This window comes from Mizuhopecten yessoensis, unplaced genomic scaffold (genome assembly GCF_002113885.1).
Source record: "Mizuhopecten yessoensis strain PY_sf001 unplaced genomic scaffold, ASM211388v2 scaffold11173, whole genome shotgun sequence".
In the NCBI taxonomy this organism is placed as follows: Eukaryota; Metazoa; Mollusca; class Bivalvia; order Pectinida; family Pectinidae; genus Mizuhopecten; species Mizuhopecten yessoensis.
The window spans coordinates 1,440,090-1,467,431 of record NW_018408916.1 but is presented as its reverse complement, the minus strand read 5'-3'; the positions used below and the strand labels follow the sequence as shown (position 1 = coordinate 1,467,431).

Sequence of the window (27,342 nt, the reverse complement as noted above, 5' to 3'; positions counted from 1 at the left end):
GAATCAATAAGTTCCGCTCAGGAGTGACGTAAACACAGCAGGGGTCAATGCTGAGTTCACAAAGTTAATACCTCGTATGTCCACCGTTTGCCTGAATGCAAGCTTCGCAACGTCGACGCATGGAGCCTATCAGACGGTTCAAGAATGCTTGTGGGATGGCATTCCAGATATGTACCAACGCTGCAGGCAAATCAGCCAACGTCACCGGTTGATTAGGTAATTCCCGTAATCTGAGCTCCATTTCATCCCAGACGTGTTCAATGGGCGACAGATCGGGGGATACAGCAGGCCAGGGCAACACGTCAACGTTCTGCTGGGCCAGAAAGTCCATAGCGACACGAGCTTTGTTTGATTGGCGTTGTCCTGCTGTAGCATAATGTGACGTTGCTGTCCTTGCACGAGTGGAACGAAGTGGGTCCGGAGGCTCTCGTCACGGTCACGTAGCGTGTTCAAATTCCCGTTACCAACCACCAGAGGCGTTCTCCCGTTGGCTGTGATGCCGCCCCAAATCATAACGCTGCCTCCGCCGAAAGAACGTCGATGTACCACACACGCGTCACGGAAACGTTCTCCACGATACAATCTGGAACGGCCGTCACTACTATCCAGGTGGACTCGCGACTCGTCCGTAAACAAAACGCCTGCCCGATCCCGTCGAGTAATCGCAGAGGTCTTCTGCACCAGTCCAGACGTGCTACACGATGATGTGGCAGAAGAACTGGGCGGATTGCAGGACGTCGCGGACGGATAGCTCGTTCACGCAATCGGTTCCGTACAGTTCTCGGGCTTATTGGTAGCAACCCAGGGATTGTCCGTGCAGTCAAACTTGCCGTTTGGAAACGATTTCTCAAATGAACAAGCCGAATATGGTTGTCGTGTTGACGTGACGTCACACGTGGACGACCCGAACGAGGTCGATCGCCGACGTGGCCAAACTGTTGATGTCGTCTCCACAAATCCCGGATTGTGTTTCAATGGACATGAAAACGTGTAGAGACAACGGCTTGGCCCATACCAGCTTGAAGCATACCAATAATCCGGAGGCGGTCATTTTCATTGAGCATCGGCATAGCATTAATCACAAATTAAAACGTTATAATGCTGTTTTTACTGTGCATTGGTCTCAACAGAGTGACCCGACAGTTGAAAAATAAACTTTCATTGTCGAATTGGATGGCTGGACGAGAAAAACGTGCAAACTGGTCAACGCCTATAGAGAGCAAACTGCACGGGAAAAACTGTCAATGACACACGGATAGTGTGTATGTTTTCATGTATATACAGTTGGTAGACATGTTCTATAACAATTCTCCGCATGCACAGTTTATTTTTTCCGCTAGTATAATTAAATTGTTACATACTTTTTTGTTACTGATTTCTTTCTATTCAAGAAGATCTAGAACGGATTCTTTTTTCTAATCGAGTGATGTCTATTTTTTTGCAAACATGTATGGAAATACAACGATCGATATCAGTGTACACAAATAAATTACAGTGATCAGGAGATATAACCCGTGGATAATGTACATATTATTTGTTTGTCAATCGCTACCCGAAGTTGTCGTTCCTTACAAAAGAACGACAACTCTGTGCAAAGATCTAGAGTTTAGGGGATTCCCAGCGTCCATTTTGCCCGGAAACAAATCTTTTCAAAATGAAAACAACAACGTAAAACATGGATTGAGGTTCAAAACAAAGAGACAATTCATAAGGTTTGTATACCTACAACAAACTGCAATGCGTGTCAAGTTACCCGTTCGTTTTATTACAAATGTTCTGAATCAAACAGATTAAATGGGCCCACGGGATATGCAAGAAAGCCAGGAATAAAATTGTACAATAATAAAATAATGTGTGTATTGACAGACGAACCTAGTAGCTGTGGTACATCTGTATTTGAAATGTATTTTTGAGTCTACTTAAGAGGAGCAAAAATAAATTAATTTACAGTACAATTCCGTATAATTTATCAAAACACTGGTGTTTAAAAATGTGTCATTATATTTGTATGAAAATTTCCAAACGCTTTCAATTTTGACATTGACAGCCGAAGCTTACAGTAGGCTAGGCTAACTGATTTGTCTTTCAACCTAGCCTGAGTTTCCTCTTGCCCTGACACCAGACTTAGACATTTTGACAGAGACTTCTATACATCTGTAAATCTGGTGTCAGGGCCAGAGGAAACTCGGGCTACATCTCAAGTGGATCCTCAGTAATCAAGCTTGAATAAACTAATTCATTAACTGATTTGAACTTTTCTTCTATTCTTAGTTTACTTAGAGTAATGAAAGTCTTAGAGTTATTAATTTATACTCAAAATTAATGCGTTACTAAAGTAAGTATAATGCTGAATGGAAAAGAAAATTTACAAAGCAATTAAGTAATGATGTATTGAGAGCATGATATGGATTTCTAATTCCATTCATTTTAAATCTGTTTAAACTAGAAATATCTATAATAAGCCTAAAGGCCCTGATCACAGAAATATATTCCCTGTCAATGACATAAGGCCTCTTCAAATTTATTTAAATGTCAAATCGGTGTACAATTATAGAAAAAGGCACACACAAAAATTCAACGCAGATTGGAGAGTATTTTTCAATTCCATGGAAGTATGAATCGAATCATTTACATACTCAATAGGCCATGGAGCCTGCTTAAGCTTTGCAGTGGAATTTGGTCACAGAGGTCCTTATTTTGACACTTTTATTTGGTAGAGTATCCTGACATCAAATTCTGGTCCTCCCTGTTGAATTTTCCTTATTGACCTTATCACATTACAAAACATTTTAACTTAATTTATTGATTTCAGGTCAGAAGGCACCTAGTCGCAGCCTAGTCGCAGCCGATCATGGCTGCGGGAGAGTACAGAAACCTTCCTGACCTACAGCCAGAGGCATGCCCAATCTGTATGGACACTTACAAAAACCCGAAGATTTTGCCGTGCAGTCACACAATGTGTCGGGAGTGTCTGGAGAATTTGCTAGCTTCTGGATACAAGTCAGATGTGCTTGTCTGTCCCATATGTAGGAAACAAAACCAAGTACCGCCAGAAGGTGTAGGAAAGTTTATGCCAAACTATTTTGTTCCCACATCATCAGGGGAATCAGTATTGTCTACATGCAATGTATGTGAGACTGTTCTATCCGACTTCCAAAAGAAATCTGGAAGATGTTCTTACTGTGATGGTCAGATGTGTGCCCAGTGCTATCAGAAACACTGCCACCCCGAGAATGAGATGAGAGGTCTTCGACGCACTGCATCACAAGAAGATGAGTACAGTGATGGATTAGAGTTGGATGGCTCTCATCGTAGCATCAGGGACAACCTTATGCTGCAGCTTCAGGGTAAGGCTCAGAGTATCATAAGCGGAAGAATGGTCAGTACATTTCAATGTGAACAACAGTCGGCACAACCGATCAAGGTCACAAAAATTGTGGTGACAAAAGATAACAAAATGTGGATCCTTGTAGGAAACGGCCCGTTCATTATAAAGTATGATTCTCATGGCATGGAACTTGATCGAAAATTTGTGGACGGGAAACTGTTGGACATTGCATTACACACAGATGGTTCTCTTCTTATGGTTTTAGAGAACTATCACTTTGTGATGATCTTGTCTTATACAGACTCCCAAATAAGGGAATATGTGAGTACCACAGACAGCCTCAGCCCACAGTGTATTCTCACGCTGCCGACAGGGTGCCTAGTTGTGACCGCAGTTAACTTGAGATCTGTACAACAAGAAAGCATTATCCTTTTGTACAACGGTCAAGGTACTATTATCAACTCCATTCAGTGTAACCAACGAGGTGTGGCATATGGTACGATTGTCTCCCTTGCCAGTAATCTTAAACATGGACAAATTTGTATTGCTGATGAAAAAAGGCAACATGTTTACTTCTTGAGGGAGGGTGTAGCTCCACTGACTTTCACTCGGCCTCAAGGGTTCCCAACAAGGAATCGAGGAGGTAGTTTCTCAAACTCAAGGTATCGGGGGTTTAAACCAAAATCAATGTCCTGTGACTCAAAGGGAAATGTGTTTGTCTACGACGATGCTTCAGGTATGATACTTGTGCTGAGCTCCTCAGCCAAGCTTCTAGGTATTGTCCTGCCAAATGATGCAGACTTGGCAGGAAATCCAAACTGTATAGCCATTGACTGTCAAGATAGGCTTCTAGTTGGGGACGAGTCATCAGGAAAAGTTCGTATTTATGAAACCGAAGCAACTTACAATAATCTGGGTCAAATAGACCAAGATGCTGGGGCATTTTTTGCATCAATGCAGCAGCGTTTGACTGATTCAGGAGGAGGTGGGATCCAGGAGCTGGTGGACATCTCCAGCCAAATGAGTGTGAATCCCAACATGTTTTTGAATGCTGTGCTCAATCACCAACAAAACTATTAATAAAGAGCATTCTATGAATTAAGATGTACCACAAAATCATGATTGACAAACATTCTTATATATATAGTTACCCTATTTAGTTACCCTATTTAAAATTGAAGTGCAAGGGTGATAATATTTCAATCAAATAAGGATCGAAAACGAAATGTTTAGTATGGATCTTGCAGGCAGCAGGGTGATATTCTATGAATCATGTTTTGTAACAATAATATTAATTAACACCAAGAGTTTTAATAATTATACAAATACATGTTATACACCTTTTTATCAACCATTTGTCTACTGTAAATGAAGATTGTCAGTTGGTCATTTGGTAACTTGAGAAAAATATTGGGTGTAAATTAAACACTACTGTGATATGTACAGATCATTAAGGGTGCTATATTTGATGTTAATGTAAGAGCAATGTTCTCATCTAGAGCTTGTGGATAAAATCTGGAGACCCAGGTGCAGCTAGTGGGCTCAAGATTAATCCACATGCATCAGATAGGAAACTTGATCAAACTAAAAACTTGTAAATACTTGTGACTGTGCGATAAAAAGCTGTTTTTATATACAAGTACATGTACATGTATATGCAGGGATAATCCTGGTGGGGGCCATTGATACCTCAAAAATGAAATTGACCCTTCCATTTTCCATTTTCCAATTTTCTTTTAATTGTACATAGAATAGCCCCTCTTAATTTTGATTTTGACCAAAAATTGCTGAAAGTGGCCCACTGCTCTCAACTTCCAGGATTTTCCCTATATATGTAACTATATTTTATATAGCTAATATATTTTCCGTTCACTTAAAAGCCACCTTGTGTCATTATCCTTCAAGTGTTGTTGAGAAAATGTTAACAAATACAAGTGTACAGGTTTTGGGTGTTGTAATGCCTGTCTGTTCTGTAATTCAGTGAGGGGGGGGGGGGGGGGGGGGGGTCGGAATCAAAACCTAACATTGCTGTCACGTTCAGTAATGGCACATTGTGATCTGTCTCAGCAAATTAACATTATCTTATACAAATAGTTATTTAATTTTAGAAACAACATTCCCATATGGGAATGTCCATTCTTAGTTCTGTTCTTGTCTTTTTCTGTGCGGCCCGATTAATTTTACTTTTGCATCAAATGCAGCTTTGACTTGAAATGGCTCTATTGAAGTCGATACCATTAAACATTCTTGTACAGAAAGAAAATATGAAACTGAATTGAACCACAGGTCAACATGAGTACCCTTCAGACAAAATAACTGGACTTTAAAATACAGCAGTTTTAGATGTTTCTGGTAAATCTCGGTAAATGTTATATTCCAATGGTCAGAACTTAACTGCTAAAGCAATGTAATGCCAACGCATTTCCTTTGGTTAAGGAATTCTTTAACCTAAAGTTTAATCATTTAATTTTGGCTAAACCTCCAGTGTAAGACTTTACTACACCTATAACCTTAAAAATGAGAGAACACAAAAAGTGATAACAACCTATACTGAAATGTTAGGCGCAGTGCTTGTAATTCTAATTTTTGATTGGTTGAAGTTGCTCGACGATTAGTTACTGCGCAATATTATTTTGTTTTTATCAGAAACGAATAAATATCGTTCACTAACCATGAATTAAACAATATTGTCTGACTGTTTAAATTCAATTCTAAGGGATAACCAGCATTGTTGTTGTGGTTATACAGTATGGACACTGAAAAAAACTACCGTATAACCCCAAAAATAATGCTGGTTATTCTTTATGTCTCTGAAGTCAACATAAATTTGTTCCTAAAGAAAAAATTGCTAATGCAAAATGATACTAAATTGATTGTAAGTGCACAGCATACATTGGCCTTGTTTGGAAATACATGTATACTATATATATGTACAAGATGCTATGCAAGTGGTTGATCTTAAGCTTGCATACTGTACAATACATGTACGCGGACCGTTACATACATTTTGTATTAGATCTGAAGTAATGCTATGGGTTTTCTTAGTCCTAATATAATGGTCACCTCATCCCTCAAGTGTGTAATAACCACATACAGTTGGTTGGTTGGTTGGTTGGTTGACGGGTTTATCACCTACATGACTCCACCCATACGGGTTTCATCTCACTGACAGAGTTTGGTGTTCCGAAACTTGTATGGGTGGAGTAATGTAGGCGATAGACCCGTCAACCAACCAACCAACTGTATGTGGTCATTACACACTAGATGACCACATACAGATCCTAGTCAATCAATTATAGTGGCAGTAGGCCTAGTCATTGTACATGTGCAATACAGCAGAAAATCTACTTTCTATTTGCAGAGGGATTTTTCAACAGTTCAATAGACAGGTGTATATTGTTTGTTTAGTATTACAAGGACAAATGTAAGAGGCGAAACCTGATTAACAAAGCATATGTTCCAGATGGCTCAACTCATTTACCCCTGAAGACACATTTGAACTCTTCCAATACAAAGGTTGGAATAGTTCATTATGAAATTTCAGGGGTGAATGAGTTAAACATCATTGTTAAGCATTGTTATTGGTGAACAGTGAACTAGTGGTTTATTTAATTGTTATGATCGTTATGTTTTGAAACAATGAAATACCAGTGCTCCTGTCTGTATTAAATTACTTTGAAACTAATGTAATGACTTGTTTTCATTTTACCATCTTACAATTTTATGGGTTTCAAATCTCAAAATATATATATTTACATCCCTTTGTTTCAATATTTCAATATCATGTGATTGATGGTGTATGTACAGTATTGTAGAAACTTCCAACTACTATGAAACCACTTATATATTCGTTTTTTTATAGCCCACCATCATCACATTGTGTGTTTTTCAAATTGCCCTACATCCATGGTCCGTCATCCTTCCGTTTGTCCTTAAACAGTTCTTGTTAGTGCTATTTCTCCAAAATACCAGAGGCATCTGTCTTATATTTCACATAAAGAGTTCCACATAGTCCCTAGTTGTGCATATAGAATTCAAGATGGCTGATGGGTGGCCATCTTGAATTTTGAGATATGAATTTTTAATTGCTATTTTGTTTAAAGACTTAAAAAATACTTGATAAAAATACTCTTTATAAGAATCAATCTGTTTTTGCCAACACTTCTAATTTTAGTATGTAAGAATTACAAAGTTTTAGCATTTATGCATATAGTTGTGCAATTTTTATACAAATATCATTTGTCATAATGGCATATAACATGACATTACGAGGTTTAAGTTAATTTTACAATATGTACAGCTCTTCACACAAACAAACTACAGGCTTAATATCATCACCTTTACATTAGTCTTCGTTTCCAGAAGATGTTGTCTTGAAGCTGTAACATGTACATTTGACTCCTGTGACCTTAAAGTAGGTCAATGTCTTACAACTTTTTAGCCCTTCATCCCACCATACTACTATAGCCAAATATCATACAAGGTCTGCTTATTCTGAAGACGTCATTAAATATTTGTATGTATTTTAATCTCGGCCCAAACTCTGTTATGTTAGAGATCTTGCCTTAGGTACTTCTTCAATATACACTGTAAATGACATTATTTTTGTATTGCATGTATGATAGTCGTCACCTCTCCCATCACCTTATCATTGCTATGGATCCACTGTTCGGCCAGTGTTTTGGGAAGCAGATACTGTATATGTCTTTTTTTCTATTTGAATAAAGTATCTTTCCAGTACCAGATAATTCAGCCATTTTGAATTTCAATCACTTAAGCTGGGAACCAAGATAGCTGAATCGGACTGCTTCTCTCCTATGTCTGCTACAGATTTCCTCACTTTGAATGCTTTGGATGTCATAATACTTGGTAATGTTTCTAGGATTGACGACTGGAGTTGCGTGTAAATAGGTGTTATGAGAGAAAAGGTCTCTTGATAACACATCATGATTGGTGGTCATGTTTATCAACCATCTCATCAGCCTATTCAATCATTTTAAAAAGAAAGTGTCAGGTATCTGCTTTTTTTTAAAAAGAATAAAATCACTCAAGCTGACTGTTTGTCACTAATATAAACTAATATAAACAGCCACTGTTCTGAGAGACCGATATCTTGTGTCTTACTAAAATTTGTCTGGTAATACAGCCATTCCACAATCTAACAACTGAAGCTGGGAAAAACACATGGTCACCAACCATCATCGGTCAAGAAACCTCTATATAAACATGTAAAACTCAACTTTTGTAACAATAACTTTAATATTATAAAACCATACATCAAATTATGACTGTGTCCGTTCGAATCTGTTCAGCACATTCCCCGAATCTCTGTGCTGGTTATGCTGGTTCCCACGTGCTGTGTCCGACTTTTTCTTCATTTCCCGCCTCACTGCCTTCCTCTGATCCTCCTCCACCACACCTTTCTTTCTCTGTTCTCTCTTCCTTCCTTTATTCTTTCCTTTCATCTTGTATTTTGGAGTGTAGTCCATCAGTTCAGGCTTCAAGGTCTAAAATGTGCAAATCATCATTTTTTTTTATTGTATCAGTCATTATGTATAGAAATATATTTCCTTTCTGATAAAGGAACGATGACACTTAGATATCAAAGGAGTTGGTATTTAAGTCCGGACACACACAGACATCGATGTCCGTTTGGTAATAACCTAGCTTCCATCCTTAAAGGCCAACTCCTGTGATAATCAAATATCGGTGGCTTTCTTTTGTGAACACCAAGAATACTGTAACAAGACTTTTTTCAACCTGTTATATTTTCATTCTCTTTGACCTTGTACAAGACAGCAAGTAAACAACGTCAGTGTAGCTTTATAATAACAGGCATGTGAATTCAACACTGGGATTATTCATTGAATGAGAAGACAGAAAATATTTCAGATTAGTTTTCTGAATTACCAATTCAAGATGGCGTTCATTCTTCCAAAAGTTATCTCTATGGCTACACTTTTTTACATACATATAAAATTACATTTTATCGCTACTTCAATATCAGTGGCTTCTCCCACCTCCCGAAAAAGAAAAAAAATATCTACTATTATTATTTTTACGCCCTGTTTGGAGTTTGGAGGTCATTTACAACTTGTCACCAATACGAAGAGTCAGACCTCCACCTACCAAGGATGAAATGCTTACGAACGCTTGGAACCTCACATCTGACTAAGACAGGTTTATAAGCAGGATAACTATATTCATGTTTGTATTACATTATGTGTTTACTGTACAAACTACAGCCTCAGTCCATACCTTGATACTATTTGTCAACTCAATCCGCTGCTTGAAAGTTTTGATGTCGATCTCGCCAATCCTGTCATTCAGGTGAATCATGTCTGCTGGGATCTGTAAATTCAATGTAATACAAATGTACAGTACTGTGCATGTAAACTTGATAATCCTGACAGTTACTTAACAAGTAATACATGTATGACTATCCTCTTAGAATACATGTAAATCAGCATGCCTATCCTGTTCATTATACATGCTTACCTATAGGACTATCTATATAATACCCAAAGCTATAATACAGGTATACCAAACCTTTATGCTAACCTAAAAAGTCATCAAACGTATATACCTGTATGACTACCTTAATAACCTGTTACTATACCACAGCAGAACCTGTTTAGTCAGGACACTACTGAATTAATGGAACCGCTTTGAGACGACCTACGAACTAGGTTGTGATAAAGTGGTATATAAGAACCTCAAATTATTATTACCAGGTATTAATTATGGCCTCTTATTGTAAATAGCTAGTTTCTCCAAAAACATTTTTGATTAAAAAGTCATCATAAACTGATTTTTTTAAAATGAAAATTGAGAAATATCTTGAAAAGGTACAAATGTTGTCTTTCTTGTCTTTAGATGAGCTTCTGGAATAATGTTTGTAGTAGTTCGACCAAAATGGTTCATCTGAAACACATCCATTCATGCTATCACCTATCAGCTCCGTGTAGGGACATAAAGAATGGACCGATCGAAACACTGGTCATCAGTTTATACCTTGTCCAGCAGCATCTTGACCTCAGCCTGGCGTCGCTGTTTCTTACTCTGGAAGGGGTTGGCTTCAAGGGCATCAAAGTTTGGCTCACCAGCACCTGTACGTCAAACAAAAATCGGCACCAAACGTAATTAAGAAGATACGAACGTAGTTATACTTCAAAGATGATATCAAAAACGTGTTGTGCTGCAAAGTAGAAAATAGAAGACCCCGTCCCCCTAAAAAAAATATTACAGTATTTTTTTATTTTTTTTTTTTAAATATATCAATAAGCATTTTTATACATTAAGAAAACAAAGACTTCTATACACTGGAACGATCATACATCTACAGCTGCACAGCAAGTTGTGTGTTTGGGTAAAAGTAACGAAAGCTTCCAGATATTAAAACTGCACTTTAGAATTTTACATTGAAAACAGATTTTCAGAATTAAGTAATTCCAAAACCACCGACCTACCTGGGATGAGTAGGCTCTCGAAGCCCCGCTCATGACCAACACCAAGGACATCCTCATAGGGACAGAACTGGACATTCAACACTGATCCTGGGAGACGATGGGACATGTAAGGGGAGGTAACTGTCTGTCTACAACAGTCCTTGTATACCTGTATAGAATAATAAACTTTATAATTTAAACAATTATACATGTACTAGATTTTTGCTACTAAAAATTTTGGGCAACATTGCTGCTTTAAATTAACGTTTAGGTATATCACTCATTAATTGCGTTTTGATCAAAGGCTTAGCGCAACCTCTAGAGATGTATGCTGTCCATTTGTCAAAAAAGGGGCTTTTCATCAAAAGCTGACTCAAGATGATATTTTTGTTACATTAAATATACATATACTGCAGTTCTTCAGTAACAGCATCCAAGTATCCAAGAATTTGAAAAAAAAAATTACTTGCCAAATAAGTCTGTTTATTGCTTATGTAGCTATTATCCATGGTTTTTTTCAAATCTTACCTCCACTATGTTGCCTTTACTGACAGCAAGCATGTCCCTTTGACTGAAAGCTAAAGAACTAGCTCCAATTCCAATTTGGTAGGACTGAAGCATTTTGTAATTGCGGATATCCCAGATCTTCAACTTCCTGTCTATGCCTGACGTTGCTATGTATCTGAAGATAACGACCAATAGTAAGAATAAAATCATTTCAGAATTTAATATAAGTTATATCACTTGACAAAAACAATATATATTTTCAAATGGCAGCATTGTTTGTATGGACTTGATTGCTTCAAAGGAATAAATTTGTATTGCAATCACATTTTTTTTCACAACAAACACCTACCAATATGTTGAGATGATTGGTTTGTTTGTGTTTTACGTTCTATTAACAGCTATGGTAATTTAAGGACGTGCCTGGTTTTGGTGGTGGAGGAAAGCCAGAGTTCCAAAGGAAAAACCACCTATCTACTGCCAGTACCTGGCGACTGCCCCACATAGGTCTCAAACCCGCGACCTAGTGGTGGAGGACTAGTGGTAGCAGAATGTCAGACGCTTTAACCACTTGGCCACCGCAGCCCAATGAGGTAGATGTGTCAAAGCATAACTAGCGATAATTGTTATTAGTACACATTGTACCAGTTATCAGTGAAATACCACGTACAATGACGATAAAGAAGCTTTGAGATCATCTGACAATCAGTATTTAAATGCATAGCAATAAAATGTACGGGACTTAAAATGATTTTAATAAATTGGGAATATTAGATACCAATTCTACTTATCCAGTAAATCAATATAAAAAGATTTTTTTTACATACTTTCCCTGGGGGTCGACAGCTATGGATCGGACACCGTGTCTGTGACACAACATTTTTACCAACGGTTCCTTCACATTTGGCGACCACATCGTAACAGTACCTAGAAACAGTTAATAGCATGCTTCCATTAAATATTCGTAACTTGTCAGACATTTTATTTTTGAAGAATTTATGTTTCTTGCCTATTTACTCTAGTAATACAGCAAAAAAGAAACAATTATAAAGTTTTAATCATTTTTTTTCCAAATCGAAATGAAACTAGAACACTGACAGGTCAGTAAGGGCCCCGTCTTGTGGCAATATATCCCCCATAATCATCAAGAAGCAATCTGCCCATATAGCTGAGCTTGACGTTTGATATGTGGACTTCAAAAAGAATCGCAAGGAAGCAAAATATACATTTTACATGTACTATGATGTGAGTCTTGTTTCCTTCCACCTCCATATTTGCTGGACTAACAGAAATGTAAGTACCGGTGCAATACTCATTTGTTAGCTTTGATTTGTTTTATTTAACCTTATATACCTCCTCCATCAAGAGCCAGGGTCAAAGTCAGAGATCCACTTTGTCTTTGACCTTTGGACCCAAATGACCTTGACCATTAACCCAGTGACCCTGATCTTTGGTCAGTTGACTTATTTATTCTTTAATTCCGACCAACTTTGCTCCTTAATATCATAACAAAATGTTTATCAGTGAAAATACAAAACTTGACCTTGACCCTTTGAAACCCGTAACCTGGACCTAAGGTCAGTTGACTCTGTGTTAAGTTCTGAACAACATTGCTTCATAGTGTCATAACAAAATGTTCATCAAGGAAAAGGTGCATAATTTGACCTTGACCCCTGACCCAATGACCTTGACCTTATGTCAGTTGACTCCTTGTTTAATTCTGATCAACTTTGCTTCATAATGTCATAACAAAATGTTCATCAGTGAAAACATGTAAAATTTGACCTTGACCTTTGAACCCAATGACCTTGACCTTTGACCTCGACTTTTTACCTCAGTGTGTATCTTTGTTTAATTTCGAACAACTTTGCTCCATAATGTCATAGCGAAATGTTCACCAGTGAAAAGCTACAAAATTTGACCTTGACCACTGACCCGATGACCTTGACCTTTGGTCAGTAGACTCCTTGTTTAATTCTGATCAATTTTGCCTCATAATGTCATAACAAAATGTTCATCAGTGAAAAGATGTAAAATTTGACCTTGACCTTTGAACCTAATGACCTTGACCTTTGACCTTGACTTTTTACCTCAACGTGTATTTTTGTGAACTTAACATCTTGACCAAGTATCATGTACATCGGTCAATAAATATCAAAGTTATCAGCCAGGAACAAAATTTGTGGACGGACAGACAGACGGACAGACAGACAGACAGAGTGATTACTATAGGGCACCCGTATCTCCGATACGGGGCCCTAACAAGCTTAATAGTTTAAAATCTTTCCTTACCTCCCGAATGTCCTAAACACAGTGTTGCATTGTTTGGGTTTTGACACATCACATCCAGTCTGCCCAAGCCAGTCGCATGGCCTGCAACCTTTTCACCTATCGACACATCAATCCAGGACAAATAACCCTTTGAACTCTGAAAAATAAAATTATTGAAAATTTTCCTTATAGAGATTCCCATAGCAGTAGAGGTTGGTTTTCATGTCTCTGCTCAACATATTTCAAAAGCAGAAAAACTTGTCATATATATTTAAACAACAGTCAAAGAGGGCGTGTATTGGTTGACTTGGTGCTAATTAGGCAAACATGACAAGAAATATCTCCCTATTTTGTACTCTGCCTCTAAGTACCCCGTTTCCCAGTCCCCAGGAGCAGTGCTGGACCCTAGTTCCAAATCTGTACATGTATTGTATGATGTGTTTGTCTTCTCATGCCAAGCAAGCGAGTACCTGGGGTATATCGCCGGACACTCAGAGGATAGGAATCTCAACAGTAGTCTTAATTAATGTGTTTGTTCCTTTTCCTGTGCACACAACTGTAAGTACTGTATATCAGGAAATTGTCATCCTAGTTTATATTTTCCTTGTGAAGTATAAAATTAACACAGGGAAAGTATGCAAGCTTGCCAACTCTCCCTATTTAGGATGGGGACTCCAGATTTTGAACCCTTGAATTTATTATTTTCAACCCGTTTATTTGCTAACTATACCTATATTATAAAATCTAATAATTTCAACTGAAAAAAACTCACAATAAGTCATTTTAAAGGGTAATTGTGTCTCTCATAGGTATCTACACAAACTTTATTTATGTTTCAATTTTGAGCATGCAGAATCTCCCCAATAGAAATTTCAAAAAGTTGGCAAGTATTTATTTTACATGGGCAGATAATGCTTATCATTAACTAATGTATATCACTGAGCAACAGTAAAATCATCCTGTATTGGTTACTATAGGGCCGACAGACACCAACAGGACTATCAAACAAACAGTTCCAAAATGTTTACTAAACAAACAGGATCATTCTTTTTTTAAACTGAGTAATAATGGTCAAGTTGTTCTGTCTGCTAAAACAGAAACCGCTGTGGCCAAGTGAATAAAGCATCTGACATTCTGCTACCAATAGCCCTGTGGCAGTTGCCAGGTACTGGCCGTAGGTCAGTGGTTTTTCTCTGGGAACTCCAGCTTTCCTCCACCACCACCACCACCACCACCACCACCAAAACCTGGAATGTCTTTAAATGACCATAGCTGATAATAAGACGAAAAACCCAAAACAAACGAACAGAAAGACCATTCTCACCGAGCTGGCCAGCAGGAAGTGAAAGGGAAGGAACTCTAGTCGTAATGCACTGTCCACCATCTTAAGACAGTGAAGCTCTATACCCTGGTTGTCGTAGATGTACGTCCATTGTTTCTGAGCTACAGCATACATGGTCTCCTGATGAAGCCACCTGTCAACGACAATATGTCAACGTTTATCGTATACTAGTCTACACACAATGTAATTCATTTGAAATTACTGAGTTATGATATGTTCACCCGTTTCAGGACAAAGAATTATGTTTAAGCCATGGGATACCAATATTCACAGTAAGCTACCAATTCAAAGATAAGAAATGGGATAGCTAATCTGATCTATTTTGATTTACATATATCAAATATGGTAAATGTGTATCAAAAGAGTTAAATAATTATAAGATGAAATCAGGCAATCATTAAGCATTGGGTCTTTATATACATTAGTATCTACCCTAATTAGACTGAGCTCCTCTGCCTGCATTGTGGCTAAGGTATAAAGGTCTTTATCCCCTTCCTCCTATACAAAATTAAATGCCCTTGATCCAAACATGATCCATACCATTGGTTAAAAGTCCTTTTCCGATACTTAATGAGCACAATTTTCAGGATTTCTATCTATTTCAGCTATTGGGTCTTACCTCTTCCATCCAAGGGGGACAACACTCTCTATTTATGGACCATTGGATACCCTTGGCCCATCAGGCCAAAAATCACAACTTTCTCCACTTACATCCCCTTTACCCGAAAGGGTAGGATGGTTGGAAATATTTATTTTTATTTTGGTTTGGTTTGTTCATTTATCAATACAGTAATAAGGTCACTTGCCATATTGGCAGGTCAGCTAAACAAATAATGCTGAAGTTTAAAAATAACTACATATACATACTGTATATCATGAATGGTTTCCATGACATTGATTTCACATAATAATTTCTTGGTCAACCAATCGATAGCTGCTATATGCCCTTTAGCTCCACCCATCAACATGAAACGTCCATTTCTCGTATATTGAGCACGATAAGGGCCAAATTCATTCAATCTTAATTCAAAATGCTGCAAGAAAAAGTACATGCATATATTACAGTTACATGATATCAAAAGCTGCATTAATTTGTTTGTTGATATGTGGAGACCTAAAGTAGATAATTAATACACTGGTATTTCTTACAATGCTTGTTTTATCATAAAATAGCAAACATTTTTACATTGAAAACGCCGAGTCGATGAAGTCCTTTATATAAAAAAATTGGCAAAGGTGTAAAACTTCACTAGCCTGATGCCCAGGACAAGTTTATTTTATGTTGATAGAACTAGGGAAATTGTGTATTGTTTCAAGTCACATGACTTTTATTGGTACTTTATTGTCACCATGTACAATCACCAAATAGCTGTGCTCTGATGACAGCCTGTCTAGCAGGCTGAAACTAGTCAGCACAAGTAGGAATACAGCTATGGATACTTGGATTCAGGAGTTGCTTCTCTGCTGTGTAATGATTAAATAAGTTTACCTTTTGTGCACTCGTGATGTCCACAGCCTCCACGATGTCCCCCTGTGATATATTTGTGGTATGTGTGCCGTCATCTCCTTCAAGGTAACTACAACAACCGGACACTGTCATTAGAAAGACAGTAGTAAAGAAAACAAAATAGTCCAATATGTTTGACAAAAATGTACTTCAATATTATAACAAACTAAGTTTACACAGTCTATATATAAAAAAAGAAAACAGGTCTGATTTAACAAGTCAGACACAAACACTATGGAAGCAAAAACGGAAACCAAATATGACTGCTCCCTCTGGAAAAAGGTTTCTCAACAGGAAGGAAGTCTTCCTTTGCCTCAGAAAGAGAATGTCTTGCCCTGCCTCAGAGAGGAAGTCTTACCCTGCCTCAGACAGAGAGTGAAAGCCTTAACTTGTCTCGAACAGTGTGAAAGTCCTGCCTCAGAGAGGAAGTCTTACTCTGCCTCAAACAGTGTGAAAGTCTTACCCTGCCTCAGACAGAAAGTGAAAGTCTTACCCGGCCTCAGACAGAAAGTGAAAGTCTATACCTGTCTCAAACAGAGAGTGAAAGTCTTATCCTGCCTCAGACAGAGAGTGAAAGTCTTACCCTGCCTCAGACAGAGAGAAAGTCTTATCCTGCCTCAGAGAGGAAGTCTTACCCTGCCTCAGAGAGGAAGTCTTACCCTGCCTCAGACAGAGAGGAAGTCTTACCCTGCCTCAGACACAGAGGAAGTCTTTCTCTACTGCAGAAAGAGAGGAAACGTTCCTCGGAGCTGAAGTCTTACCCTGCCTCCTCTGTTAACAGGTATTCTGATCTTGCGGCCTGTTTCACAGCTGCTTTCATCTTCTTCTCCCTCTTACGGATCTCCCCCATGGCTAACTTTGATCTGGCCCATTTCTACACAACAAAATGTAAATCAATGATGTACTTATGTAAATTCAGTACACCATTTCTGAAACTATATTCATCATTTGTAATGTATGTATATATCGATGCATTCAAATATTTTTTTCAAGTAAATTGTTTGATAAAGAAATTTTGTTCAATTAAAAATATCAAGACTTCAATAAGCAGTCCTTAAGAGATTATAATGCTTACTCGTACTAACAAAGACCTAACAGAGTCCCATACTAACAAAGACCTAACAGAGTCTCCAACTAACAAAGACCTAACAGAGTTTTCAACTAACAAAGACCTAACAGAGTCTCCAACTAACAGTCTCTAACTAACAAAGACCTAACAGTCTCCAACTAAAAGAGATTATAATGCTTGCTCCAACTAATGAAGACCTAACAGAATCTCCAACTAACAAAGCCCTAACAGTCTCCAACTAACAAAGACCTAACAGAGTCTCCAACTAACAGTCTCTAACTAACAAAGACCTAACAGTCTCCAACTAACGAAGACCTAACAGAATCTCCAACTAACATAGACCTAACAGAGTCTCCAACTAACGAAGACCTAACAGAATCTCCAACTAACAAAGACCTAACAGAGTCTCTAACTAACAAAGACCTAACAGTCTCCAACTAAAAGAGATTATAATGCTTGCTCCAACTAACGAAGACCTAACAGAATCTCCAACTAACAAAAACCTAACAGTCTCCAACTAACAAAGGCCTAACCGAGTCTCCAACTAACAAAGACCTAACAGTCTCCAACTAACGAAGACCTAACAGAATCTCCAACTAACATAGACCTAACAGAGTCTCCAACTAACGAAGACCTAACAGAATCTCCAACTAACAAAGACCTAACAGAGTCTCCAACTAACAAAGACCTAACAGAGTCTCCAACTAACAGTCTCTAACTAACAAAGACCTAACAGTCTCCAACTAAAAGAGATTATAATGCTTGCTCCAACTGGCGAAGACCTAACAGAATGTCCAACTAACAAATACCTAACAGAATCGCCAACTAACAAAGACCTCACAGAGTCTCCAACTAAAAAAGACCTAACAGTCACCAACTAAAAGAGATTATAATGCTTGCTCCAACTAATGAAGACCTAACAGAATCTCCAACTAACGAAAACCTAACAGTCTCCAACTCACAAAGACCTAACAGAGACTCCAACTAACGAAGACCCAACAGAATCTCCAACTAACGAAAACCTAACAGTCTCCAACTCACAAAGACCTAACAGAGACTCCAACTAACAGTCTCTAACTAACAAAGACCTAACAGTCTCCAACTAACGAAGACCTAACAGAATCTCCAACTAACAAAGACCTAACAGTCTCTAACTAACGAAGACCTAACAGAATCTCCAACTAACAAATACCTAACAGAATCTCCAACTAACAAAGACCTAACAGTCTCCAACTAACGAAGACCTAACAGAGTCTCCAACTAACAAAGACCTAACAGAGTCTCCAACTAACAAAGACCTAACAGAGTCTCCAACTAACAAAGACCTAACAGAGTCTCCAACTCACAAAGACCTAACAGAGTCCCATACTAACAAAGACCTAACAGAGTCTCCAACTAACAATGACCTAACAGAGTCTCCAACTAACAAAGACCTAACAGAGTCTCCAACTCACAAAGGCCTAACAGAGTCCCATACTAACAAAGACCTAACAGAGTCTCCAACGTACAAAACCCTAACAGTCTCCAACTAAAAGAGATTATGATGCTTGCTCCAACTAATGAAGACCTAACAGAATCTCCAACTAACATAGACCTAACAGAGTCTCCAACTAACGAAGACCTAACAGAGTCTCCAACTAACAATGACCTAACAGAGTCTCCAACTAACAAACACCTAACAGAGTCTCCAACTAACAGTCGCTAACTAACAAAGACCTAACAGTCTCCAACTAAAAGAGATTATAATGCTTGCGCCAACTAACGAAGACCTAACAGAATCTCCAACTAACGAAGACCTAACAGTCTCCAACTAACGAAGACCTAACAGAGTCTCCAACTAACAAACAACTAACAGAGTCTCCAACTAACAAAGACCTAAGAGTCTCCAACTAAAAGAGATTATAATGCTTGCGCCAACTAACGAAGACCTAACAGAATCTCCAACTAACGAAGACCTAACAGTCTCCAACTAACGAAGACCTAACAGAATCTCCAAAAAACAAAGCCCTAACAGTCTCCAACTAACGAAGACCTAACAGAGTCTCCAACTAACAGTCTCTAACTAACAAATTCCTAACAGTCTCCAACTAAAAGAGATTATGATGCTTGCTCCAACTAATGAAGACCTAACAGAATCTCCAACTAACGAAGACCTAACAGTCTCCAACTAACGAAGACCTAACAGAATCTCCAACTAACAAACACCTAACAGTCTCCAACTAACGAAGACCTAACAGAGTCTCCAACTAACAATGACCTAACAGAGTCTCCAACTAACAAACAACTAACAGAGTCTCCAACTAACAAAGACCTACCAGTCTCCAACTAAAAGAGATTATAATGCTTGCGCCAACTAACGAAGACCTAACAGAATCTCCAACTAACGAAGACCTAACAGTCTCCAACTAACGAAGACCTAACAGAATCTCCAACCAACAAAGACCTAACAGTCTCCAACTAAAAGAGATTATGATGCTTGCTCCAACTAATGAAGACCTAACAGAATCTCCAACTAACGAAGACCTAACAGTCTCCAACTAACGAAGACCTAACAGAGTCTCCAACTAACAGAGACCTAACAGTCTCCAACTAAAAGAGATTATGATGCTTGCTCCAACTAATGAAGACCTAACAGAATCTCCAACTAACAAACACCTAACAGTCTCCAACTAACGAAGACCTAACAGAATCTCCAACCAACAAAGACCTAACAGTCTCCAACTAAAAGAGATTATAATGCTTGCTCCAACTAACGAAGACCTAACAGAATCTCCAAAAAACAAAGCCCTAACAGTCTCCAACTAACGAAGACCTAACAGAGTCTCCAACTAACAGAGACCTAACAGTCTCCAACTAAAAGAGATTATGATGCTTGCTCCAACTAATGAAGACCTAACAGAATCTCCAACTAACAAACACCTAACAGTCTCCAACTAACGAAGACCTAACAGAGTCTCCAACTAACAATGACCTAACAGAGTCTCCAACTAACAAACAACTAACAGAGTCTCCAACTAACAAAGACCTAAACAGAGTCTCCAACTCACAAAGACCTAACGGAGTCCCATACTAACAAAGACCTAACAGAGTCTCCAACTAACAAAGACCTAACAGAGTTTCCAACTAACAAAGACCTAACAGAGTCTCCAACTAACAAATTTACAATTGCACATTAATACTCACTGTGGTTGTTAGCTTTCCCCTCTGATATTTCTTCAATCTGTCTGCAGGTATGGCAGCCTCACCTGGGAAAGGATCCACCTATAGGGCAGAAACAAGTCATATGTAGTGATTGGTTCAAATGTATTCACATTACCTACAAGAGCAGGTGTATATTACATGAATCTGGGAACATAATATTGATTATTTTAGGAAATTCTCATTACAAAATGTGCTATAAATATTGTTTTTAGTTGTTTAACTTAAAAAATCGATAGAATTGAGAATCACATTGAATGAAAAAGAAGAATTAAATATTCATGCAGTATGAAATGTTAAGAATGAACTTCAGTACTTAACCCTTTCACCACTGTAGACCATAATGGATTCATCCAGATCAATGCATGGTAGAGTCTACTTAAGTTACATGGAGTTGAAAGGCTTAAACATACATGCCCTTCTCCACTGCTGCTCAAGAAGTGTGTTAGTATGTTTTCTGAACTTATAACCCATGATTATGGGCAATTCCTAACTTTAATCATTTCTTGTAAAGTTCTCCATGTTTTTTACTGTGATTGCTATACATGTATAATATGCCTTCATATTTGTTAAGTTGTAGATTATACTGAATGTAACCAGTAACGGCTGTTGGGGGGAAAATGATGGATGGGGTGGGTCATACGGTACTTGCTAACTCTCCCTATTAAGGAGAAAGACTTCCAATTTTGGACCCTCCAATTGAGTGTTTCCAACCAGTGAATTTACTTAACTGTTCCTATATTCTAAGATCTAACGATTTCATCTGAAAGAGCAACTCAAAATATGTCATTTTAACAGGTTATTTTGTCTCTAGGGGGTGAATACACACATTCTATTTCTGTTTTAGTTTTGAGAATACATTCATTGTCTTATATTTTCATCAAATTGTCCAGCCTCATCATAACATGTTTAATTTTAGCCTTGCTTCAACTCATCAATCAGTACAGATAATAGTTTGATTTTGTTAACGTCTTATTAACAGCTAAGGTCATTTAAGGACATGCCTACATGTGTATTGTGAATGCGTGCTGTGCATGTGTGTCGGAGACAGGGTATGTTGGTTCTATTGCCTCCTAGTGAAAGCGCGGATCAGTGGCCAACTTTATAGTGCTATTAGTTGATAGAGAATGTAATTAAGAATGTTATATTTAATCCCATGATATATAGAATCACATATTACCACTTATTACGCTACAAAATCACTATAGGTGATTATTGCTGTAATATCCTTTCTATTTGTATCAGACCAAACAAACAAAAGGTTACAAGTGTGTATCCTGTAATATGTTTGAAAAATTAAGGATAGGAAAGGAGGTTGATAACCAATTTTATTTTAGAATATAATATTTTATATGGTACATAGGAGAGTGGTTTTGTCTTAACTTCAACAATTAAATGTGCTTCTTTGAAAATTATCTAAAAATGTTCAGGGTAGACTCTACAAATGTTCAGGGTAGGCACTAAAAATTAGGGTAGCTAGGGTTAATGGGCAACACCAACTATTTTTTGCTTGACCTTATGATACAAGTAAATCAGATAGCTTTAAAATAGGTTAACCTTCTTTCGATAGTCTTCTTCAACTTCCTTGTGATGTGCCTTCATACGATAATGTTCACGTTTTTGTTGTTGAAACATCTTTTTACTTGAACTCAAGTCAAAAACTTTCACTTTCCCTCCCGGGTCAGCTATGTGTCGCTTTGATTTTGTTCCTTTGTGTTTCTGCTTAAGACTTTCATTCTGAAAAAGATGAGGATGAAGTTAAAACTAGAAAAACAATTAAAACAGAAATATTTCTGAACTCTTCTTTCATACCTATTGGCTTTTAACAGAATCTGCACAAGTTACCGTACATTGAACCAGGTATTTATCAACAAGTTATGAAAATGCAAGAAAAATAAAATGTTTAACTTGTACAAAATCCTCATATATATATTATAAATCAGAAAAATGATCCTTTTAAGATCTCTATCTTAATATATATATATTCTTTCCCTGGACAAACTTCAATTAGCAGACCACTTTAACAAGTGTGCCACTAATGAGTCATTATGTACAGTAAATCCTCTGGTTTATAAATTCCTTATCCTATGTACTATTGTACTCATACTTAAGAGGGAATTCAGAAATTAACGAAACTTCTCACCTTCTGCTTATCAACGACTGTCTTTGTTTTTTGTTTTTGTGAGAAGTCATTGGAACTTACATTAGACTGTTCTGACGGAGCTCCTGTTGATACAGCAAAATATCTCTTTGGTTTCGTTGGTGTCTTTCCTTTATTTTTGTTTTTATTACCCTCATCACCCTGAGAAAACAAAACTAAACACATGTACATCAGATATAAACTCTGTGGTAACATTATACATGTACAGATATATTTGTTTCAATACGTGTAGCATTAATCAAAACTATTACAACAATAAAATAATGAAAAGAAACATTGTTACAATGGTTTTGAACAATGCCACACACTCAAAAAATGTGAAAGTGATGAATTTGACAGAAATTCATTTTTTTCAGTATTTTTTACAAAAATCTCCCCAGTTTATCGAAATGCTTAGATTTTCATAAAATCATCTCAACATAGTGACATAACCATTATGTGAAACTTTCATTGAATTCTGCTGGCTAATTGTGAAAGGGTGGAGCCTCCTTAAAAGAGTATGTTTCCACATTTGCGCATATATATGTCATATATATTGTGTAAATGTAAAAGCATTAACTGAAAACAATTCACTAAAATTGAACATATAATGTATTTTGGATTCAGATTTCTCTTTCCATCCATAATTCGTGACTTTGTGCACAACTTGCTGTAATTCAAACTGGCCTATTGGAAGAATAGTGGCTGGGGATTAGTAGGTAACCTGGTGTCAGCGTATAGTGTTGCCCTGTTGAAAGTTTTGGTGCAAGTGGTGAGAAACTCATTAACCTAACTGCTGTGTTTGTACTAAAATGCTGATATTTGGCATGGAAGATCCCAAAATTTAAAACATCCAAAACAGTTTGGTCAAAACAGTATTTCTAAATTTTGATCTGTCTTTCACAGATACATTTTGCCAAAAGGTCATACCTCTATCTTAAATAGACAGGCACCTAATACAAATGTATAATTTAGAAACTTATGCAAAATTTAACTGTGTTCCGAAAGGGTGCAACATGCATCCATGAAGGGAAGCGGGAAACAAGAGTCCCAATGGGCTTGCTTTGCTCACATGGTATTACTCTCACAATTGTAACCTTAAAAGGGATCTAAAGTAAAGCTATAGGCAAAATTTCAGCGCTTATGACTAAATAAATCATTCAAAAGAACCTCATAGAAGATGTTAAAACATTTGACCCCTGTGACCTTGAAAGTCAAACAAGGTTGTTGAAATGAACAAACTTTACAGCCCTTCATCTCAGGATGCAACTTGCTAAATATCACTACCCTTGACATTTCTTTATTGAGATTAGTTCATTTAAACATATCTGACCCCTGTGACATTGAAAATGGGTAACGGTCACTCATTTGAACAAACTTGCAAAATTTTGGTAGCCCTTCATCCAAGCATGCCACTCACTGACCAAATATCAACACCCTAAGCTTTCTGGTTATTAAAAGGAAGTCATTTAAAGATTTCAAACATATTTGACCCCTGTGACCTTGACAATGGGCAAAGGTCATTCATTTGAACAAATTTGGTAGCCCTTCATCCAAGCATGCTTCTGGCCAAATATCATAACCCGGGGCCATTTGGTTATTCAGAAGACATCGTTTGAATGTTTAAAACATATTTGACCACTATGACCTTGAATATTAGTCAAGGTCATTCATTTAACAAACTTTGTAGCCCTTTAACCTAGCATGCTTCTGGCCAAATATCATTATCCTTGGCCTTTTGGTCATTCAGAAAAAGTCATTTTAAGATTGTAAACATATTTGACCCCTGTGACCTTGAAAATTGGCAAAGGTCATTCATTTGAACAAACTTGGTAGCCCTTCATTCAAGCATGCTACTGGCCAAAAAGTAAAAAGTTGACGCATGACGGACGCCGCACCATGGCATTGATAAGCTCACTTGGCCCTTCATATTCGGGCCAGGTGATCAGCATAAAATGATATAATAATTTTTTTTTACCTGCTTTGGTAATCATTTCTTATGTCAAAATCCCGAAGTTAAAGTTTCAGTGCAAATGACAGCTAGGCAAATGTAGCTAGGTTGTTGGTTGAACAGGGTTTAATGTCCTATCAACAGCTTATTTATAAGGTCATTTAAGGTCATGCCTCAGTGTGTGTTGTGTATAATGCATGCATTTGTGAATTAGTGCTGGAGGGTATGTTGGTGTGTTTGTCTCTAAATTGTGATAGCTGACTCTATAGTGCTATCTCACTGAAATACCATGCCGAAAGCACCAGCATAGCAATCTACCCGGTAACATTAACTGACAACAGGTGAACCAGTTGTTGTCATCGCCCCTGAATGCTAAAACAGCTATATACCATTTTTAAGGACTTTGGTATGTCCTGGATGGTGATATTTGGCAGAGAAGTTCTAGATGTGCTCTTAACTTTGCTGCATAGAAGTCACAACAGTATACGTAATTTAAGCATTTTGACCAGGGCATTGTAAGGGGTTGACAGTGAACAGAAAGTTGGTTCTTTTGTTTGTGACAAATAACACCTAGTTGAAGTAGTTCCACTTTAGATAGACCATATTATTTTCAGTGAGAAAAAAACTACAAACATGAGACATTTTTTGTTATATCATTAAATGTGAGAAAACAGTAGCTCTTGCAAAATTGTTTCAAACATGTTTTGGATGGATTAGCTCTTCTTGCACCTCAGACAGGAGTTACCCACATGAAACCCAATTCTAAATTTTTCTGTTTCGTCCAATTTGTCTGGCACCTACTGTTTATGCAACATTTTGCAGAACTTTCACAAAAGCAATGTAAAAGTAATACACTGGTACATTTTTAAAAAATCTGTTTTGTTCTTACATATATTTATTGTTTTGGTGTTTTTAGATACCTATTGTTGTAAATAACATCAATCTACAATGTGAAATATGTCTTCTGTTTGCCCAAAAGCATTCAAACATAGTTTAAGAAGTAAGTACACCCTGTTGCCATTTTGTTACAGAATCTTAGCCCTCGACTGATCAGTTACCCCAATCACACTCATCTATCTAGATCTGTCAAAATTTTCAAATGTGTTTAGAATTCTAACTGTAAATTGAAATAAAAATTGTATAAAAAAATAAGGGTGTTACAATTAATAATAATGATATCTATATTTGAGGGTTACATATTTAGTACAAGACTAATCGTCCATATGGCCCTCTCAAGCATCATACAAACATGTTAACTGACATTAAAACAGATTATTATGCTAACTACAAAATCATGAACAATAAATAAACATTATGTAAGATTACTGAATGCTACTATTGTTTATCAAAAAGTATACGCTGCATACATGTACTTTTTTGTAGTAGATCTAATACCCTTATTTTTTAAACGATTTTTATCTCAATTTACAGCCAGAATTTGGTAATATGCATGCATGAAGGTTCAAAAGGGATGAAATATTTTTGCACATGTACAGAAGACAGACGTTTTTGTAACCACTTCATCTGGTGCCTGTTTATTATTAAGAGATTATTTATGGGACTAGGGTTAAATGCAGTTTTAAATTTGTTATCTGAGATCTAGTTTCTTTCGATAATCATCGGTGTAAGCTTTTGGAGATGTCTTGATTCTATTTCATTTACTTATTGATAATGTTTGACATGGCAGTGTAAACTCGGCGCGTCTAATTACCCAATACTACCCAATACCACCCAATACTACCCAATACCACCCAATACTACCCAATACTACCCAATACCACCCAATACTACCCCATACGACCCAGTTATGAACCAACTACTTCTTTATGACTGTGAAATATCACCTTTGTAGACGTTATTTACTTCCATCTGCCTTATTTTATCGGGAAATATGCGATTTGGTGCCGAAAACATCACCGAATTGCCGTGACTAGGACCCAATACTACCCAATATTACCCCATACGACCCAATTATGAACCAAATACTTCTTTATGACTGTGAAATATCACCTTTGTAGACGTTATTTACTTCCATCTGCCTTATTTTATCGGGAAATATGCGATTTGGTGCCGAAAACATCACCGAATTGCCGTGACTAGGACCCAATACTACCCAATATTACCCCATACGACCCAATTATGAACCAAATACTTCTTTATGACTGTGAAATATCACCTTTGTAGACGTTATTTACTTCCATCTGCCTTATTTTATCGGGAAATATGCGATTTGGTGCCGAAAACATCACCGAATTGCCGTGACTAGGACCCAATACTACCCCATACCACCCAATACTACCCCATACGATCCAGTTATGAACCCAATACTTCTTTATTACTGTGAAATATCGCATTTCTTGAAGTTATTTACTTCTATATGTCACATCCTATCTGGACATATGCGATTTGGTGCAGAAAACATCACCGAAATGCGTGACTAGGGGTTCGACGATTTACAGGAACGGGCAGAAATCTATTAATTATTATATATACATTGATGAATATATATATTTAATTAGATACATTTAAGTATCATTATCGGGTATAAGATATATTTGATAAAAGAATTGCAATTACATGATAC

The 27,342-nt window shown here is 37.3% G+C and overlaps 2 protein-coding genes across 3 annotated transcripts in view; one reads left to right on the top strand and one right to left on the bottom strand.

Moving 5' to 3' along the window:
- Positions 1-1,603: 1,603 nt before the first annotated feature.
- Positions 1,604-7,010, top strand: LOC110467443. Its single transcript, XM_021524614.1, has 2 exons — positions 1,604-1,712; positions 2,813-7,010. Exon 2 carries the CDS (start codon positions 2,852-2,854, stop codon positions 4,406-4,408), a length of 1,557 nt encoding a protein of 518 aa, XP_021380289.1. The 5' UTR covers positions 1,604-1,712; positions 2,813-2,851; the 3' UTR covers positions 4,409-7,010.
- A 1,558-nt stretch (positions 7,011-8,568) lies between these two features.
- Positions 8,569-27,342, bottom strand: part of LOC110467480 (WD repeat-containing protein 46-like) — a 22,581-nt gene continuing 3,807 nt past the window's right edge. The window contains exons 2-15 of one of the 2 annotated variants that reach the window (XM_021524684.1): positions 22,811-22,969; positions 22,225-22,404; positions 20,653-20,730; positions 17,162-17,274; positions 16,383-16,470; positions 15,761-15,927; positions 14,876-15,026; positions 13,573-13,708; positions 12,108-12,207; positions 11,305-11,458; positions 10,798-10,945; positions 10,343-10,437; positions 9,587-9,679; positions 8,569-8,835 (exon numbers count right to left, since the gene is read on the bottom strand). In XM_021524684.1, coding sequence (XP_021380359.1) covers positions 8,611-8,835; positions 9,587-9,679; positions 10,343-10,437; positions 10,798-10,945; positions 11,305-11,458; positions 12,108-12,207; positions 13,573-13,708; positions 14,876-15,026; positions 15,761-15,927; positions 16,383-16,470; positions 17,162-17,274; positions 20,653-20,730; positions 22,225-22,404; positions 22,811-22,969 — 1,887 coding nt within the window. In that variant the 3' untranslated portion in view covers positions 8,569-8,610. The remainder of the gene's footprint in view (positions 8,836-9,586; positions 9,680-10,342; positions 10,438-10,797; positions 10,946-11,304; positions 11,459-12,107; positions 12,208-13,572; positions 13,709-14,875; positions 15,027-15,760; positions 15,928-16,382; positions 16,471-17,161; positions 17,275-20,652; positions 20,731-22,224; positions 22,405-22,810; positions 22,970-27,342) is intronic. The other variant, XM_021524685.1, reaches the window with a different exon arrangement.